At 36.5% G+C, this 19,196-nt stretch overlaps 2 protein-coding genes across 4 annotated transcripts in view; one reads left to right on the top strand and one right to left on the bottom strand.

Moving 5' to 3' along the window:
- LOC146004422 (ovochymase-1-like) overlaps positions 1 to 9,687 on the top strand; it is a 51,324-nt gene extending 41,637 nt beyond the window's left edge. The window contains exons 9-12 of the mRNA XM_083143277.1: positions 1,231 to 1,527; positions 6,016 to 6,284; positions 7,897 to 8,060; positions 9,392 to 9,687. Of these exons, the coding sequence (XP_082999403.1) occupies positions 1,231 to 1,527; positions 6,016 to 6,284; positions 7,897 to 8,060; positions 9,392 to 9,592 (931 nt within the window). The 3' untranslated portion in view covers positions 9,593 to 9,687. The remainder of the gene's footprint in view (positions 1 to 1,230; positions 1,528 to 6,015; positions 6,285 to 7,896; positions 8,061 to 9,391) is intronic.
- Positions 1 to 19,196, bottom strand: part of LOC146004418 (ectonucleoside triphosphate diphosphohydrolase 1-like) — a 143,284-nt gene that overhangs the window by 101,883 nt on the left and 22,205 nt on the right. For all 3 annotated transcript variants that reach the window (XM_083143267.1, XM_083143266.1, XM_083143268.1), the window contains exon 4: positions 16,709 to 16,833. In XM_083143267.1, coding sequence (XP_082999393.1) covers positions 16,709 to 16,833 — 125 coding nt within the window. The remainder of the gene's footprint in view (positions 1 to 16,708; positions 16,834 to 19,196) is intronic.

The raw sequence follows: 19,196 nt of genomic DNA, 5'->3' as shown, positions 1-19,196 counted from the left end.
GACATCAGTGAATTATCATCACAAATGCACCATTATAGCAAAGAAAAGCTTCAATATAATAAATAATTATATCCCAGTATTTTTCATGCAGTGAATATCAGACTGCATAGGGATGTATATTTCCAAAATTCTGAATGGTACTGTATGCCGTACATTATTATGGTGAGTGCTCAAATTGGAAATTTCTAGCTAAAAAGAGGGTGGTTGGGGGGTCCTTCTATGGTTCATGGGCAATTAAGCAGGTGAGGATGCTTACATCGATACTTAGCTAGGAGTACACTTCATGCAAACTGTCTTGACTGGAAGGATAGCATCCTCCCATGTTCCAAACTTCACTTCAACCACTAATTATGGCCAAATTCAAAGAGAATATACGATAGCGATGAGACAAAGTGAAAGTAGATAATTATTCTCACCAGGGTGGGTTGATTTAAATTGGGTAATAAAAAATTTATAAAATAATGTACATAAGGACTTTGTAGATATCAGAAACACTTTCGGTGAAAGTACATTACTCTCGTAATCATTTAATGGTGATTTTTAGGTTCCAAGATAGGAAAGTAAATAAAATAAAATATATGTACTGGTGGTGTGAAGCTCATACGAAAGGAAATGTAAACACAGGATTTCTTTGATTTAAAATTCAATAATTTTATGGGCAAAAATAGCAAACATTTTGTGTAGAAAAATATGCAAAATACTATTCATGTCGAACCATAAATAGTGTTAATATCATTTAACTGTAAAAAATTTTAAGATAATATTTTAAGTTACAATTATAGAGTACATCCAGAATGTTTTATTTTCACTGGAAGAAAAGTTACTGAAATTATTATTAGTTTCATTAACAAACTCTACAAAAACAGAAAAATGTATATTTACGTATATTTATTTGCTTTAATCAAACTGTTCATATATCTTACAGGGTCGTTTACTAGAAAAAGCCTTTCTATAAAAATATATATCTGTGTGCATGGTGCCAAAAACTAAGCAGGCAATTTTAAGGCATGATTTTTTAAATAAAAATAATGATTCTTATCTACACTGATTCTTACAAAGGATAAGTTTATTTTATGTGGATTTTTCTTCAAATCTTCATCTGACAATGAGAATTAGTGTTCATTCAGGCTACATTCATGCCACTCAAAAGTTCCTAATAGCTTAATAAATAACATTCAGAATTTTGCATACGGAATTCAGTGTGTGACAAACTTTTTTTTCTTTCTCCAGAATCCGTGAAGGACCTTGTGAGAGCTACCTGGACGTGTGCTGCCAGAAACCCCTCACAGAAAAAATCACACCTGCACCGCCAGTTCGCTTAGGCTGTGGAGTTAGAAACCCTGAAGGAGTGGGATTCAGAATAACCGGAGACGAAAATAACGAGGCTCAATTTGGTGAATTTCCTTGGATGGTGGCTGTGTTGAGAGCTGAGGCTGTCAACAACGGACCAGTACTGAATGTTTACCAGTGTGGTGGAGCCCTCATTCACCCGCAGGTGGTGCTCACCGCTGCTCACTGTGTTGTTGGGTAAGTAACTTCTAGCTAAATGAATCCTAATTATGTTAATGAACTGTCAGACTAATTCTGTTGCCAAGATTATGCATGTTTCCTTCAAGTATTTTCTCCTTTCACATCAATCTCTCAAAGAATAATTTGTAACAGAATAAAACTTTAATGCACATAATTTCCTCATCAAAATCCATGAAGCCAAAAGATTTCTGTTCAAGTAATTTTTCTTGTTTTATTTATTTAAAAACATGACTACAGGCAAAAGCCCATTTACAGTGTCTTGTGTTATCACATTGTTTGTTACACAAAATACGCAATCAATAGAATCGTTAAGGTAGAATAATATGATATGTCTTAAAGTAATATGAAAAAGGAATTGAAAGTAGCAACCTGAGAAGTGAGGTTAAATCTTACTCAGGATATGACAAGAATAGTATCAGAGAAAAACAAAACAACCAAGGAAAAACATAGTAGCCACGCATCACATATAAATGATAAGGTATAAAAATAATAACTGGTCCTTAGTATTAATTCTATCGCCTGAATAAACCAAGTATGTACATAGAAAATTACTGAACTGCTAAATAATGTCAAATCTTGTTTTGAAAGTGTTTCAATTTCCCTTTTGAACTTTCATAAACTTTGGAAGATGTCCATCTTATCATATGATTTTGCAATTTCGTTATACAACCTACACATTTTCCGAGTGGGTGCCACATTGACTGACTTTGTTAGAGCTCTCGGTACGTCACTTTTCTGCCTTTCAGGCTAATCATAATAATGAGAGGTGAATGATTTAATGAAAATGATGAAGGGACAGAGATAAATTCAGGACAGAACCAGAACCTTCAGAAGCAAAATCATGAGTTGGCTACTCAACATGCTTGGCCACCAGATGGCTATGTCAAAGTAGTATTGAGCAAATAATACTCACTACTCTGAGTACATGCTATTTCCAAGGTCTCTACTGAATCAATCGATTTCTCTCAAACACTTGAACAAAAATTAAATACGCAATTCCATGATTACTGTGTAGTTGTTGAAGTTTCATCAGACTTAGTGGTCAAAACAAAAATTGCTGTCATTACAACTTCTACCTTTAATCTTTGTCGCATGATTTGTAAGTTATTTTGCTACTTCAAACTACAATAGTTATTACAAATGGGTCGTGTATAAATGGAGATAAAAAGTTAGTGCTGTGGCTTAACCAAATATCAAATACTTTATTCTGCAAACTGAACAGCACGTCAACAGGTTAGATCTGTGGATGTCTGTTGGTAATGTTTGTTTGGTTCAGTACATCATTAAACAAGTCAGACTATTTTTCACAATTACAAAACAAATATTGTTTGATACAATTTTCTTGATTCAAATCATGCATATCAAATTTGAGTCATGTTCATTGTTTTCAGGATTTTCAAATTAGTTCCCATTAAACTCCTGTGCTTAATCAGGGTGTGAACTTCCCAAATATACACTCAAATATTGGAGGGCTGCTTTTAGGGAATGCGAGACCCTGTGCAAATAATATCTGGGAAGCCTTTATATTTTGAAAAGTGGAAATATTGATAACTTCATTTCTTTTTATAATTCTACACTCAAGCAACATTGCATTTGAGTTAAATTATTACACATTTTACACACACACACACACACACATCCCTCTCTCATTTTATAATGTTTGTATGCAGCCGTACACTACGGATTTATTGTTGCCACTGACACTATTTTTCCTGCCAGATAACATGATATTAGTACACTACTGGATATTAGCACTTAGCACTACACATGCTAGGAGAGAAACCAACAGGATGAAACCCTGAGATAAAACCTTTCACTCAAAGTCAAGCATTGTTAAATGGTGTTTAAAGGTAGTAAATTTTTTAGAAATCATCTTTTTACTTATGTTGTTCTTTTTAGTCTTGAGAATCCTGGTTAAAATTTTAGTTTCCTAGAAATATTCCAGAAGCTAGAGCCCCCCAAAGCAAGCTCCTGTGTAGTGGCATGCATTGCACAACCTTAATGGTGGCTATGTTGTTGCAACAACAAAAGATGTTTAAACGGGGGTTCACAGTAAAGAAGAGCAGCTGATTCTATTTTAATGTTTTGTAATAGTTATTGTCAATACTGACAATTCTGTGCACTTTGCATCCTAAAGAAAATTTCCTATAGACATATATTTCGTGTTTACAATTGAATCCAACAAAGCAGTTTAACCCATTAACTGCGGCGGTATTACATATAGACTCTCTAAAAATGAGCCTTTTTTTGCAGAGCGTGTATATATACACAATATTTCAAAGTTATTGGTTCTCATATTGTGGCAAGTCATTTTTATAGACACCAATTTTTTGTAGGTTTAGTAGTCTATGTGGGCTATTGGTAGAGGCACATATTTTTGGTAAATAAAGAAGCAAAATTTCGGTACAAAAACAGTCTATTTCGGGTTCAAAAGCGGTAAAGAAAAAATGAAATATCTGTGTTATAGCGGTGAATAATCACATCAAAAATGCTATATGAAATGACATTTTGGTTTTAAAATTGTGAATATAATCCTAAATTTGATTTAAAAAGTGCACTTATTACACAAAATAAACTTATCCCTTCTAATAGCACATTTATGAAGTTACCAGAGTATTAAGTTTATTCCTGTATAAAGGGGACCATTTTTGCTTGTGAAATATTTACAGCAGAATTAATCAAATTTCTGTGAATTGCATAACTCACAGGATACTTCAGACTTCAGAAAGTGTCGCGTCGGTATGAAAACTGTAAATTTCGTGTTTAAGAGTATATTTCGCATTTTGCAGTTCATTTCGCATTATTTCGTGACAAAACAGGGTAGTAAAATGCACCTCACACCTTTCAGAAACATGAAAAATTAACATTACAGCATGTTATTTCATATTTAGTGTTTTCGTCAAAAACTAAACTTGCATGCCTCTAGCTATTGGGAATGAAACAACACATTGTTGATGCTTTGTCAGTTCCTGAAAAATATTTATTTTCCAATACGGAAACTAAACATTGCTGTTAGTCTAGTTGGTAAGGTGTCTGACTGCCATTCGGGAGACAGAGGTTTGATTCTTGTGGTGGGTGTCCTAAGGTCGGAATTTTACCAGCCTTGTCCACGCATAAAGTGGCTCTGGGCCTCACCAAACCTCAAATAAATGGATACCTGGGGGGAAACCTGGAGGGTAAAGGCAGCCGGGGCATGGTGCTGATAACATCACCTCCAATTTTGCTGAGATAGAGAATATGTTGCGGGTGTCCTACTCCCAAATAACCTAAATGTGCCTTCATGGTATCATGCTGTATGCAGGGGAAACCATGCCTTTGACCTTACCTAGCATGGAATGTTTATTTGCGGCGAAGTCTATACATAGATTGTTTACCTTAGGTTCATTTTCCGGAAAAAACTTTTTATAGTTATTAATTTTGGATTATCAGGGTGGCCACTCTAGGACCATTATAAACCTCAAGTATAATTCCCAGTTTTCAAGGCTACAAGATGTTGTCACTGTTTCAACCTTGCGTATTACCGCCTCTAACCACCCCCTGCCTCCCCCCCCCACACACACACATAATATTAATAATATAAAGGGTCTTTGTGATTACTATGTATCCAAAAATTCTGATTCAATTCCATTAAACGGAATATATATATAAATAAATCAAAGAAAGAGAAAGGAAACATTCACCACACAGTGGAAAAGATTTGAATTTTCACTAACTATATCGTAGCATCTTCAGAGTAAGAAGAAAGAGATCGAACCGGAAGTTGGGGCCCTGCAGAGTTGCCAGGTCCCAATCGAAGAATTTTAATTTAGCCCTTTTGGCCCACCTTCCTTTTATCCATATATAAAAGTTTTTAATTTAAGGTGTAGAGTTTACATTTGCCATTTCACATACTCCCTCGAAATACATCTACAAAAAAGTAACTAATGTTACGGGATATACTAATCTACAAAATATTGTTAGTTATACAAGAATTTCAAAGTCAAATTTACCTATTAAAATTCAAGATATCTCAATAAACTTTCATCTGTCAAATTGTTTTGCAAAGGGCACTAACAAAGTAAACAGATTGAGAGAATTCAGTTTTATTTACCACGCAGCTTTCTATTCCTTCCTTCATAAAAATTGAAGCTAAACTGTGAAATACTTGCGTCAGGGCATTTATAAATAGGCTATGTATAAAGTCCATTGGATTTGTATTAATAAAAGTTGCAATTTTCCACGTCTACGAAAAAATTCAAGCAGAATTCACACATAATTCTCCCGGAGCCAAAAAATTCACGTATAATTTCTGGAATTCAAGGAAATCCCGGTGATTAGCCACCCTGATTATTTGCTATGAAGCGAATTTGCGGTTGCATCTATGTATAGATGATTTCTTTTTGGATGCACTTCCCATGAAGGTCCCAGCAGGGAAGGGGTTAGGCCCAAGTGTCAAATGTGCATTGCTAAACAAACTAAGTAAATATGAATTTGTTTTCCTTTCAGCAAAAATCCAGAGCTCTTGAAGGTGCGAGCTGGAGAATGGGACACACAAACCAAGAATGAACTGTTCCCGCACCAGGATAGGGAAGTGGGGAAAGTAATTGTTCACGAGAAATACTATGCTGGTGCTCTTTACAATGACGTTGCTCTTCTACTGTTGCAAAAACCTGTGGACATTGCGGAGAACGTGGATGTAGTATGCCTACCGCAAGAGGGTGAAATCTTTGATCATAGCCGATGCTTTGCAAGTGGGTGGGGTAAGGATATCTTTGGTAAGTATATCAAATAGATTATCTTAAATGCAGATGAAAAACAATTACCAAAGTTATCAAATATCATATGCACAAAATTGTATGTATGTCACCAAAGATATAAATGTTGGCATACAGACATGAAGCACTGTGAACTGATTATTTCTAAAAAGCAAGACCTAGACATATTTGATTTTACCATGTTTACCTGAGTTGATCATTACCACTTGCATATGCAGGGGGAGCTGATGGGGCTACAGCCTAGTCTCAAAATTGAGAGAATCAAAATTTTCAAATGAAAATCTGTTACTATAAAAAATTGAAAGGTGTAAATGCAACAACCTCCCTTTGAAAATTACTATTTTTATCCTTGAGTACAATTTTAATATTGAAAAGCTCCAAATATACGAAATATTTTATTGTCTCCTGTCCCCCTACAATGAAGCAATGTACTATCCACCTTTACAATTCCAGCCCCTCCCCCCACACAAAAAAAAAAATCTGCGTATGCAGGGCCCTTGACGCAAGTGCAGATTTGCTAAGTGGAAGGGTCCACTGGTAAAATAGGGGTAATGATGCAGGTAAGAGGTGAAAAATATATTTGTTCTACTTGTAACAAGTCACAACAAACACATGGAATATAGATCTGAAACTTAAAGTGCATGTCTGAATTCATAAACTTAAGCTAGGTGCATGCATCTTCCACAGTTGAACAGTAGAGAAGTACTGTACATAGCAGAGAAATATTTTTGTGTGACTCAATGTGTGTCCGTAGGTCATAACCACTTAACCCTAACACAGGAAACAGATGAGGAAACAAAATAAAAATAAAAAATTATTCTATATTTGTATTGTAATTGTTCTATTGCCATCTTCAGTGCTTCGAAATATAATTGTCCAACCAAATTTACTATGGATGTTAAAATTGCAAGTAACTTGCATCTGGATATTTGATAATTTATTATCTGTACTTCAATTGTATCCAACAAGATACTAGAAAATTTAAAAATATCTATTTGGATATCTTGGCTAACACTAAAATTCATAATATCAATGGAACATACTATTTCACCCCTCCCTGGCGTAGTGACTGATAAGGTTACTGCTATATTAGTTAAAAGTAAGGATAAGACCAGTAACTAGCTAATAGTAATGAATTAGTAAATTTACCCTATTTGTTATTTTTACAATCAACTCTCAGGGATTCACAATATCTGTCAACGGTTGGGTGTTGTGAAAAGAAAATAATCAGGTAGACCAAGGACATAGACAAAACAGTGGAACCTACGTTCAAAGATCAACAAAACTTGCTTCTGTCCCCAAATTTGTTTGAGTTCATGCATAATTTGTTTTTGTTCCTAAATCTGCTCTTTGCTTACTATACAAACTGTTTATGTTGCTGAACTTCTACAACTTTCAGTGTATACCATGTGCGTATCTTTCCCAATAACCTCACCAAACTCCACTATTCATTCTTGGAAATCCAGTATTTTCACTAAATATTTGTCCATATTTATAAACTTCTTTTTTTTTTTTTGGCATGAACGTAAGATGCTGAACATGGAAATATTCATAACTTGTAAATTTGTTCACTATTGTTGCCTGCATGAGTGAGTGTCTTATCACTTTGCAGGTAAGGAAGGCCAGTACCAAGTGATTCTGAAGAGTGTGGAAATGCCAGTGGTGCCACGTGATATCTGCCAGCAAGCTCTTCGCACAACAAGACTTGGCCCATACTTCAAGCTTCACGAGAGTTTCGTGTGTGCTGGCGGAGAGGTCGGGAGGGACACATGCAAGGTGAGTGGGAATGAAACAGGAGTAAAGAGTCTTCTGTAAATCTAACATTTCACATTATAATGAAATTTACTTATTTCAGAAAAACAGCTCAAATTTACGATTTAAAAGTTTGTGTGAATATTTTGGTGCAAAGCTATGATACTTTTTATGATAGTTAACATTCATGTATAGTCGGAATAAATTTAAACTGCCAAACTTTATAAGCATAGGTATCTATAATGGTTTAAAAAGATGCTTTGGGAAAGGGAATTATCAACTCAGCCTAAGTGTATACAAAAATTACAGCCTGTACAATGACACTTAATATTTCATTCACAAAAAATTTTGATAGCACAACTATATTTGCAAACACTTAAGTGTGTCCATGAATTTCAGCCCAGTAAAAGAACAACAATTATTCTAATAACACTTACAGAAGGTATTTTTCTCATCAGCAGGAAAAAAATATATATTTTTATGTATTTTACATGGTATGTGAATCTTAAGGTTGAAGTTAGACGATTGGAAAACAAATACAAAATTTTAAAAATCTACATGGTATCCACTCTATAACCATGACAAAATTCAAATATAATTCCCGGTTTTCAAGGCGAACCTTCCAAAAATTCAAGACTACAAACAGATGTTTTCTCTATTTCAACCTTATGTATTACTGCCTCTCACCACCCACACAAATAGTGTGATTCCAATGCATCCAAAAATTTTAATTATATTAAACTGTATATATATATATTTAAAATATTTAACTAAGGTGTGGAGTTTACACTTGCCATTTCACATACTCAGACTGTAAATACAAACAATTCATGGGATATACTAATCTATGGAAAATTGTTAATTGTATTTGAATTTCAAACTCAAATTTAAGGTATTTTGCAAAATCTTCTGTCTGTCAGATAGATTGTTCTGCAAAGAACACTAACACAGTACACGGACTGAGAGAATGTTCTATTTTCCATGCAGCTTTCTCTTCTTTCCTCGATAAAAACAAAAGCTTAACTGTGTAACACATGCCTTGGTGCATAAATTCAATGGGATTTGTATTAATAAAAGTTGCAACTTTTCACGTCTACAGAGAAAAATTCACACAGAATTCCCGGTTAGTAGCCACCCTGTATAACAACAAATTAATGCAACTTTCATTTGTGTTCACACATATATTAAAATAGGGAACTTACTATCTTTGCCATTTTACAATGAATTCATATTGATTTATTCTTTGTACATTTGCCCATCGTCATTATTTATTACATTCCTCTTTTTTCAGCTAAATGAAATTGTGGAAAAAAGACAGCACTTCTAAACAAATACAAATTTCTCATTTTTTTTAGGGTGATGGTGGAAGTCCCCTTGTGTGCCCACTGAAAAATGATCCAACCAGATATGCTCAGGCTGGAATTGTGGCATGGGGTATCGACTGTGGTAAAGAAAATATACCGGGAGTGTACGTAAATGTTGCACATTTCCGCAACTGGATTGATGAGATGATGGTTTTCAACGGTTTCGATCACAGCTTCTATGCCTACCAATGAGGATGCTTTTCTTTTTTATAGTCTTCTATTCAGGCTGACTTTGATAGTGCATGTCATAACCTTTTTCTTAAATAAAAATATTTGTAAAAAATTAATTATTATTTATGTAATACTTTAGTCTCTCTTCTCCCCAAGGGAGCGACATCCGATATAGGACAAGATGCTGAGTCCATACCAGGTTAAGGCAAACCTAAATTACAACAACCAATACTCTCTCCACATGACACGGAAGGCACACCTTGTCTAACTTGAAGATGCTCCCCTAAGCACTGCCTAGTCCTGGATCGCTACGACCACTAGTCCGATAGCTTGAGCATAAACTTACAAAAGAGAGCACCATGTCATTGCTCCCGTGCTTGTATACCAGGGAGGTACGTGGGCTTTAAGAAAAGTTCGTGCATCAACTTGCACCCTACTGTCTACAGTACTTATTCCTAGGAACTCCAAAAGCATTTGTGAAAATATAAACTGAGTAGAGTTACAAGTGGCCGTGGTGGCTCAGTCGGTAACGTGTCGGACTACCATACTAAAGGTCCCGGGTTCGATCCCCAGCCAGTTCAAATCCAGGAACTTTTCTAACGTTTGAAGCAACCCCACCCAGCGTCGAATGACATGGGGTACCTGGGGGGTAAAGGCGGTCAGGGGCGTGATGCTGATCACATCACCCCCACTCAAGGCCGGATCAAGAAAGTGTGGGGCGTTACCCCCACACCCCCTATACGCCTTCATGGCATGGTGCTAAGCACAGGGGAGCACTTTACCTCCCCCCCTCCAGTTACAAGTACATATTTCATCTCCAGGGAACAATTTAAATCATTGATATACTAATTAAATTTTTCATGGTCAATTTCCTTAACTTATTATCCACTATAGAGGTTGGGTGGGATGGATCCCGCATAGCCAAATGGTTAGTGCTCTCACCTTTGGTTTAAGTGGTCATGGATTAGATTCATAGTGGGAGCCCCCAAAATTTCAGTGCTGACAATTAGTGAGGACAATTAGGGAGCAACTTGTAAAGGGTTTTGGGCTCTGGTCACAAGTCAAAGCCGTGACAAAGTTGCTCTGACAGGCTTGCTGATAATGAAGTTTTAATGGTAGTTGTGTATGAAAGATTAAATAAATTAAATCCTTACTCATTGTGGTTAGGAAATGTGGAAAAATATCAATTGTGCAAACAATTGATGTAGGTTAGATGTTGAGGAGGGCTTTGCTTTTGATGAAAGGAGTTAATTGTTCAATTGCAATGGTAAATTGATACAGGAGCATCCACATGGATGGTGCTTATTATATTAAAATAACTATACAATTCTCAATTCCTCATTTCTATTTAGGACTAGGTGATAACTGTTGGTTTGGCCCAATAATTCGACAGTTCTTGATGGTTTAAATCCTATATAGTGTTTAATGCTCGAATCACCACCATTTTATAATCAATCCTACACAGAGTTCTTCAGTCATAGAAAAGTGAGACTGGAACCAGAATGCAAACTAAAGTGGAGTCCTCTCAAGGTCACTGCAAATGAAAGTGTTCCCCTTCACTTGTGCCCAAGTGTGCTGTCATTGTCAAAAGATTCAACAACGCTAAAAATTAAGTTTTCCTTGCATGATAATACAACAACTTTGCACTGAATAAAATTGACAGTGATACGTTGAAGAGCCCTCTGACTAAGTCCATATGCTGGAGCCTCATTGGCCTGCAACATCTGCAAAGGTCACCCTGCACTTAGGGTTGAAAATTGGATGAGATAGCATCAGGTGTTTCTCTTCTGGGTAGAGCAGTACAGGGAACAATGAGGGGGGAGGGACACGACAACATACAACTAAGAACACACACACAAACTAACAATTAAATATCCGCTCAACACCAGTCAGGATCAAGCACCTCTAGTGGAGAAGTGTGGAGTTTCAGCGAGCACAGAAGATTGTATTTGTTAGGGCGAAAGTGCAGAGGCTGGAAGGATCGTAGCGGGCTATGATTATACATCAGGTTTCCCCTATTACTATAAAGAAATGATGCTTACGTTAACGATTATATCTCCCTCTCCACACTTCCACGAGTTTGTACACCATTTCTATCTTCGCATTTAAATTTAAAAAGCTAGAAAAGTGTTGTGAAATGACAACTGAATAGAGTATAGCTTGGAAAGCTGATGATAAAAGATTTCATGTAATTTCTACAATAATATTACTTTTGTCATCTTCAATGAAATCAATACAGTGAACATCATCCAACATTGATTACGTCTCACACTTGCAGGCAAGCATTATTATGCAGCCCTGCAGAGTCAAAAATATTATTTGAAAGTTTTTTTCTTTATTCTTAGCGCATGCTTATTCAATTTGGATTTTGTTTTCTGCTGCATGCTTTTGGGAATTTTTACAAATTTAACTCATGATTATTTACTACAAAAAGTTGGCAACTGTATAAGTCAAGTGGGTTTGCAAAGCTGGGGAATTATGACATCAAAGCTTTCCACCAAGAACCTGGGCTGCCATTCAGATTCTATATAAGCAGTGATCCCACAATACATTTTTGAGTCTATGCTCAGTTGTCGACACAAGAACATCTCCCAGGAGACGTCCAGAGGAAGTGTAAGAAGAAGCCCAAACCCTTGGGATAGCAGCAGGACACCTAACGCAGCCTGATCCTATCTTTTAGTTCAGCGGAAACTCTCAGGCTTGCCTGGATCAGATCCCGGCTCCTAGACAAGTGGAATACCTGAGCATTCTACTCTGTAACTTGACCTGATCCCAACCCTACAGACTTGTTCACGGCAGTTCGGTACATACCGGAAATAACTCCTACTTCCTTCTTGGCGTGAAGATGTTGCCACGTTTAAAGTGTAACAAATGAAAAACAGCAAGCGCTTTCGCTACGCACTTCGTTCTCGCGGTCGCTCTAGCTGACGCCAAGATATTTTTTGTTCTTTTGTTTCAGTGGTGAAGGGATGCGAGGTGTAAGCAAAATCACATGCAATAATTAGGCGTATTTTATAGGATTTAAAATGTAAATAGTCTCATTTCACACATTAAATGGGCTGAAATGCAGAGGTAGCAATAATTTCTTGTCAATTTAAACAAACATGAATGGACATTGCAACCAGACCCGTATCCAGCTTTGGGTCAAAAAATGACAATTGAAACAAACAAAACGGTCGGTTACTGACAAAGCCTGCCACATGGCTTATAGCTTTACCTCTCTGGCTTCACACTCACTGTTTTGTTTCAATTCACAGTAGTATTCAAATATTCTCTTCTGCAAATTAACAATATTTTCGCTTCCTTTTGATTCCGTTACATCTGTACTACTGAACAATCAGGATATTTCTATGTTTAGAAAGTAATATATGCTTTTGGTAAATGCAAAATTTCATGATTATTTAAATGATACATATTAGCAATGATATTTAAAATGAAAAAATAAACCAAAAAAACATTGCTTAAAGTGAGTTAACCAAAGAATCAGGGATTTTCGGATCACGGCTGATCTTCGAAGAAAACTCTGTATAAAATTAAAAGAAAAAAGGTAGTTATTAACAATGTTGTCTTGTAATCTAGTAGTGTGTTTGATTCCCCGTGGAGTCATACAATGGTTCGGATTCTATTTTATAGTCTAGTCTCTATTAGCTTATCTGAGAATAAAGTGAACTTTAAACAAACTTGTTCAATTAAATCGAGAACATGGGACAAATGTTTTTTTTTTGCACGGTCCTTCATCTAATTAATGAAAAAAAAGGTAAAGTGCTCCCCTGTGCACAGCACCATGCGATGAAGGCAGGTAACACCCCACACTTTTTTGATCTGGTCGTGAGTGGGGGTGATGTGATCAGCATCACACCCCTGACTGCCTTTACCCCCCAGGTTTCCCCCAGGTACCCATGTCATTTGATGCTGGGTGGGTGCCGGGGATGCTTCCAACATTAGAAAAGTTCCCGGATTTGATCCGGCCGGGGATCGAACCCAGGTCTTTTAGCATGAAAAGTAGCAATTAAAATTTTACATATTTTAAAAATTTGTACAGGAACCTTTAAAGTTATTTTTAAAATGTAAGAACATACAAATATGTTGTTACGTTTACGCCGTAAAGTTGAGAGTGACATTTTAGGAAAATGATCTTCGTCTTTGATGATTTTATGCAGTTCTCCCAAAGTCGGTAGCTCATTTTCCCTATACATAACATGCATAGCAGCCTGGGTAAAACTATCATATTTTTCAAGACTAATCGCCCCATATCATCCTTCTTCTTACTTGGTGTAGAAAGTTTCCCTCTTTGTTTTCATTAAAGTCTCTCTTAATTTTAATAATAGTCGACCTCTGACATTGCTATCCCCATTGCTTCAGATGTTGGAGTGGGAGTCTTCATTGTGTCGATGCAGTCAATAATTTCTTTGCCCAGAAATAGGCATACACGTTCAACACTGTTCGGCCGAGGACAAACATTCATTTGCCTTTTTTATGCTATTTCTTATAGCATTCTGGAGAAAAACATGCCATTGTTCTCCTTGCTCACTTCATGCACTCCGCACTCTTAACACAACAATAAATAATAATTAACGAAATAGAAGCAACAATGTAAAATCAAGAAACTAACGAAAACACAGAAGAACACCGCAATAACAAACACAAGCCGATAGATTTCAGAGCGTGCTTTTCACCTTCGGAACGACAATCCGTTAATATCCACAGAACGGAAAATGCATTGCAAGTGGTTGCAACACCGCACACTGTGTTGAGACCTCTACCGTCCAGCAGACGGCAGAGAATCAGAGCTTTAGTTCAGCAAGCACGTAAGAGGGCCGGCGCGGAGAGAAAATCTGAGAGATCTGACATCGTTGCTCTCTGCCCAACGTCACCCCTCCGTTGCACTACCCCCGCACTCGCCTAGAAACTTATGTGAAGCACTTCCGGTTTCTACCGACCTGGGCTGAACAGAACCTTAGACCTGTGCTGAGCACCAAAGGCCTTAGTGCTGTGTCACCATCCTAGTCTGACCACTGGACCCCTGTAATGTGGAATTCACAGGTGCTTTCGACCTGCTCCTAGCTATGGCTGGTTAAGGTTTGGGGCACATCCTGTATTACCTGATAGCAGTCCACCAAAGGAGAAGGGGCAGTATAAATTTCCACAATAAATTTGAACTTTATTTCCTCCCTCCTACTTTCTTAAATTTTCAGGTACAGTACTTATTTGGTGGAAGTGTCTATGTGAGAATATGTGTCACATGTGATAATAAGAAATTAAGGAGGTCAGTTAATTAGATTCATTTAAAATATTTGGGTGCTTTGGCATGTGTGGCCATTTTGCACCCATGTAAGTATATGAGGAAATATCCCTTATCTAAAACCCTTACCTTAGAGTTAAAAAAGGGTGTAAAGATCCCTTGAAAAGGTTAAAAGTGGAAGCTGTCCTTGTACTTACATAGATCAAATACAACACTTTAAAAAATGAAAGGATAGTCTGAAAACTTTCTCAGAAACGAAACAGTGCAAAAAGCCCACAATTCCCAAAATGCTAAAAACATGTCATCATCTCCCAACATCGTTGGGAAGTTTAAAACTGCCTGAGGGAAGTAAAATCGGCACATTTGAGAAGAATATACTGTGAACAGTTAAAAGAACATTACATACATGACACAGCAAAGGTAAAGCCCTTGCAGGAAGTAACCATGGGTAAGATGAGTTAAAATGCCTTCTTTTCAATGGGAGGAATGCCATGCACCAATCGTGTGCTTGATAGCACGAACCTTGTCCCCCCTTACCTCGTTCCACTCTTCCTGCCATTGCAGTATGTCGTTGCATACTGTAAAAGATGTCAAAGATGCAAAAGACGCAAACATGTTCATATGCACTAGTAGTTGTAATTTTCGATATTTATTACATAACTGCGAATTTACGTAAGTCGCGCATTACGTAAGTTACTGCAACTGTGGCATTGAGAAAATTCAGGTCACACCTTATGACCTCTTTTAGTCTTTAATGTACATGAGGCCTTGACTTACAATAATTTTGAAAATTAAAATAATGGCGGTCAATTTGATTGACCCCTTGTGATCTTAAAAATGTTTCCCGCAAATTGTCCACAGGTCATATTGTGATATGGTTAGATGCCTGTTCAACAATATGGTACTAACAAATAGCCAAAACTTACTTCATCTAACATCAGTGGAAACATACAAAAAAAATTTATTTTCTGCAACAACTTTCATCTTCTGACAAGAATATAAATGGCAAACATATAAAAATGGAATATAAACAAATATGCTATGTTAAGATGACCAGAATCTTAAAACAAAATAGGACATTTTTCATATTTCCCAGAAGAAAAACTGATTGATTGATTGATTTGTTGTTTTAAGTCCACTTTATGCACAGTAAGGCTAATTGGGACTGGACCTACAGTTTAAAGTGGGATCCGAACCACTTGTGCCTCCACCGGGTATCGAACCCGGGACCCCTTGATTACAAGGCGACGACGAGAAGAAAAATGGAAAAAAATAGGATGGCAAAATGTGTACATTTTAACATAAAAACTGTTTTGTCATAAGAATACTTATTAATTGCTTCATTTATTTTACTTCCTCTTTCTGCCACGTTTGGCGAATCACAAAGATGGATGATGATATGATGAAATCGACGAAGGGACACTCACAAATAACAATCATGCTGAAAGAAGGATTCGAACCTGTGACCCCTATCATAAATACTTATTTTTGAAAACTAATTTAAAAAAATACTGTGCAAATAACTTACATAATATGGCAATATGCAGTGAAAACCACTACACGTTACCAAAGTGTGCTTTCAAAACCATCGGTTTCTTCTTACCAGCGTGCAGAGTGATGAATGTCGGCACATCAATCGTTTCTTATGCTCCCAAATAACTGCAGTGGTGCAGACTCTAATATAAGTGAATGACTGAATATTACTGTGCCATCGTAGTTCAGTAACAATAAGGTAATATGCCGAGAAGTCGTAGTCACAAAAAGGGGCATTCTGGCATTCCATTTTAAGTTTTAAAAAAATCAGGACAGAGACTCAAAAAAAGGCACTGTCCCAGCTAATAGGAGATGCCTGGTCACCTTATGCTAAGTAAAACATGAACTATTGAAGTACTTACATCAAATGGAATGTAGTTCGCCGCAAACAAGATGTTAACAGCTATCAATCCAATGAGACCAATAGCCGAAGCTAATGCCGCAAGAATCCACCAATTATTAAATGCAAACGTTCGTTCTTCATCAACTGCAATTAAACCATATAATTACAATAAATTCCTAAAAAAAAAAAAAAATTCATTCCCTTCCCCACTCAAGATAATCCTAAGGTAGACACCGACAGTAGTCCACGAATTTCATAAAACTACTATAATCCTTGGACATTTATACTTCTTGTTCGAAATTTTTAACATGAAATATAGCATTATTTCAATTGTAGTAAAAAGTCAAAAAATAAACAATTAAACTCTAATAAATCTTTTCAATAATACATCTTAACATGTCGTAGCATGTACAAAACTGTAGAACACTAAATTGCATTTGTCTTGCACTAGACTTTTTAGCTGACCAAGGCAGTTTATTAAGACAAAAAAAACAGTTAACGTTTCAACCCTGTATCAGGGTCTTCCTCTTTCTTCGTCTGAGGAAGACCCTGATACAGGGTTGAAACATTACCTGTTAAGTGTTTTTTATCTTAATAAACTGCCTTGGTCAGCTACTTAGTGTTTTTAATATGGAAACAAGGCTATGATTATTACAACGAAATACTGATTTTTTAAAGGAAATTTTAAAATGTTGTTCTGCCCACACTGCTAAATGACGTGTATGCAGGTGATCATGCGATCACGTGATTCCAAAATGGCATCGATGCAAGAAGTAACTCAGTCTGTGTTATGGCTTGCTAAGTTAAAATCTTTTGTTTTGTTGTGAAGAAGGTTCCAAACAACATCTCCAGTGGAGACAAGTATCCAGAGATGGTACGAAAAGTTTAAGGCTTCGTGAAGTGTAGCAGATTTGCCATGTAGCACCGCCAGAATGCAATTCTTGGATCCAAACGAAGATTGCAAAAGTGTTTGGACGTGAATTGTGCCGATCTGGCGATGAACCAAACCACATCAAACATTAATTTTAAAGATTCCTCTGTGTAACGCACAATAGTCCATTGTAATAAATCTATTACTTTAAACGTTATACGTTTTTAGAATCCTGCAGGACTTTTAAAGCATGTTTAAACTGAGTATGGAGAGAATTAATTTATATATTTTCTTTACTGTTAAAAAAGCATGAGAATTTTCGAAAATATTTATAAAATTGTTCCCTCTTTAGGCTAAAATTCATATCAAAACTTTTAACATTTTTTTTATAGTCTCTTGTTCTTCATGCAGTTAGAACTGGTTGAACAATCTGCAGCATAAGTGTGGTGTGTTCCATCTTTCCCCATACACCAAGCAGCAGACCCTTCTTTGATGTTTATTTAGGTTGATCGGAAATGAATAAGACTAACATGCTTCTCATTAGGGGAAAAGTGACTGATTCATGTAACTAGTGACCTTGGTTGGAAGTTCAGAGGTTTCTCGCAAGTTGACACCACGGAACAAGTGGTATTTCCCATTAATATCTGGCATAAAGTCGACAAGTGATGTGCTTTTGTGTCATCACGGAACATGGCATTACAGACAACCTGTTCATTGTGAGAAGAGGTGTAACGACATAAGAGATTGTGAATTGGTTACGGCACCCTGTAAGGAGCAGCAATAAATGCAATGAAAGCATGAAAATGGCCCACAAAAAAAAAAGTTTCACATGTGGTAAACATCTGCCATCTGTACTCCGGGATGATGACGGAATCCTGGTGCTGGAATGGTTACTACATGGTAAAAAGATCAGCAGTGACAGGTACTGTGACCAGTTTCATCAGAGAATTCAGCAAAGACGGCTAGGTAAATGGGCCAAACACATCTTTTTTGTTTACACAATAATGCCAGGCCTTATATTTCTGCGCAGACTAGGGCAAAACTACAGGAAATCGGCTATACCATCCTTAAACATCATCCATACTTGGCAGACCTTGCCCCCTCTGATTATGCCTTGTTTGACAGCATGAAAGAGCCAGAAATTCATCGATATGAGTCCTTACAGGAGGCTGTCTGCTCCTGGGTGTCGTACATAGGTTTACCAGATTGCTACAAGGGAAGAGTAGTACATAATGTCCCAAAATGTAGGACACAAAACATTCGCAATAAATAATACACATTTCTATAACACGTTAGAACGTAATTTAAAATCGATACTTTTCAGTCTTAAAATATATAATTTCATAATGAATTCTTATATGCAAATTTTCTAAACTTGTAATCTATACTAAACAATACACTTTTTGCTACATGTTTTAATGGTACAGTGCGTTCAATTTAAAAGCAGTATGGATAACAAATATACAAAATATACAAGTAAGATTTTTAAAGCAAATGTTGAAAATGATGACCTTTTTCTTGAATACACATGTTAACACGTTTTTCCATATTTCTTGCAACATTATGGAGGACATCTACAGTTATACTCCTAATTTCCTCAGTGATGTGGTGCCTCAGCTCTTCTAAGGTGCGTGGA

The sequence above is a fragment of the Lepisma saccharinum genome, chromosome 21, assembly GCF_977018435.1.
Source record: "Lepisma saccharinum chromosome 21, izLepSacc3.1, whole genome shotgun sequence".
NCBI classification, from domain to species: Eukaryota; Metazoa; Arthropoda; class Insecta; order Zygentoma; family Lepismatidae; genus Lepisma; species Lepisma saccharinum.
Note: the sequence above shows the minus strand (reverse complement) of the source record. Positions and strands in the feature narration are given on the sequence as shown.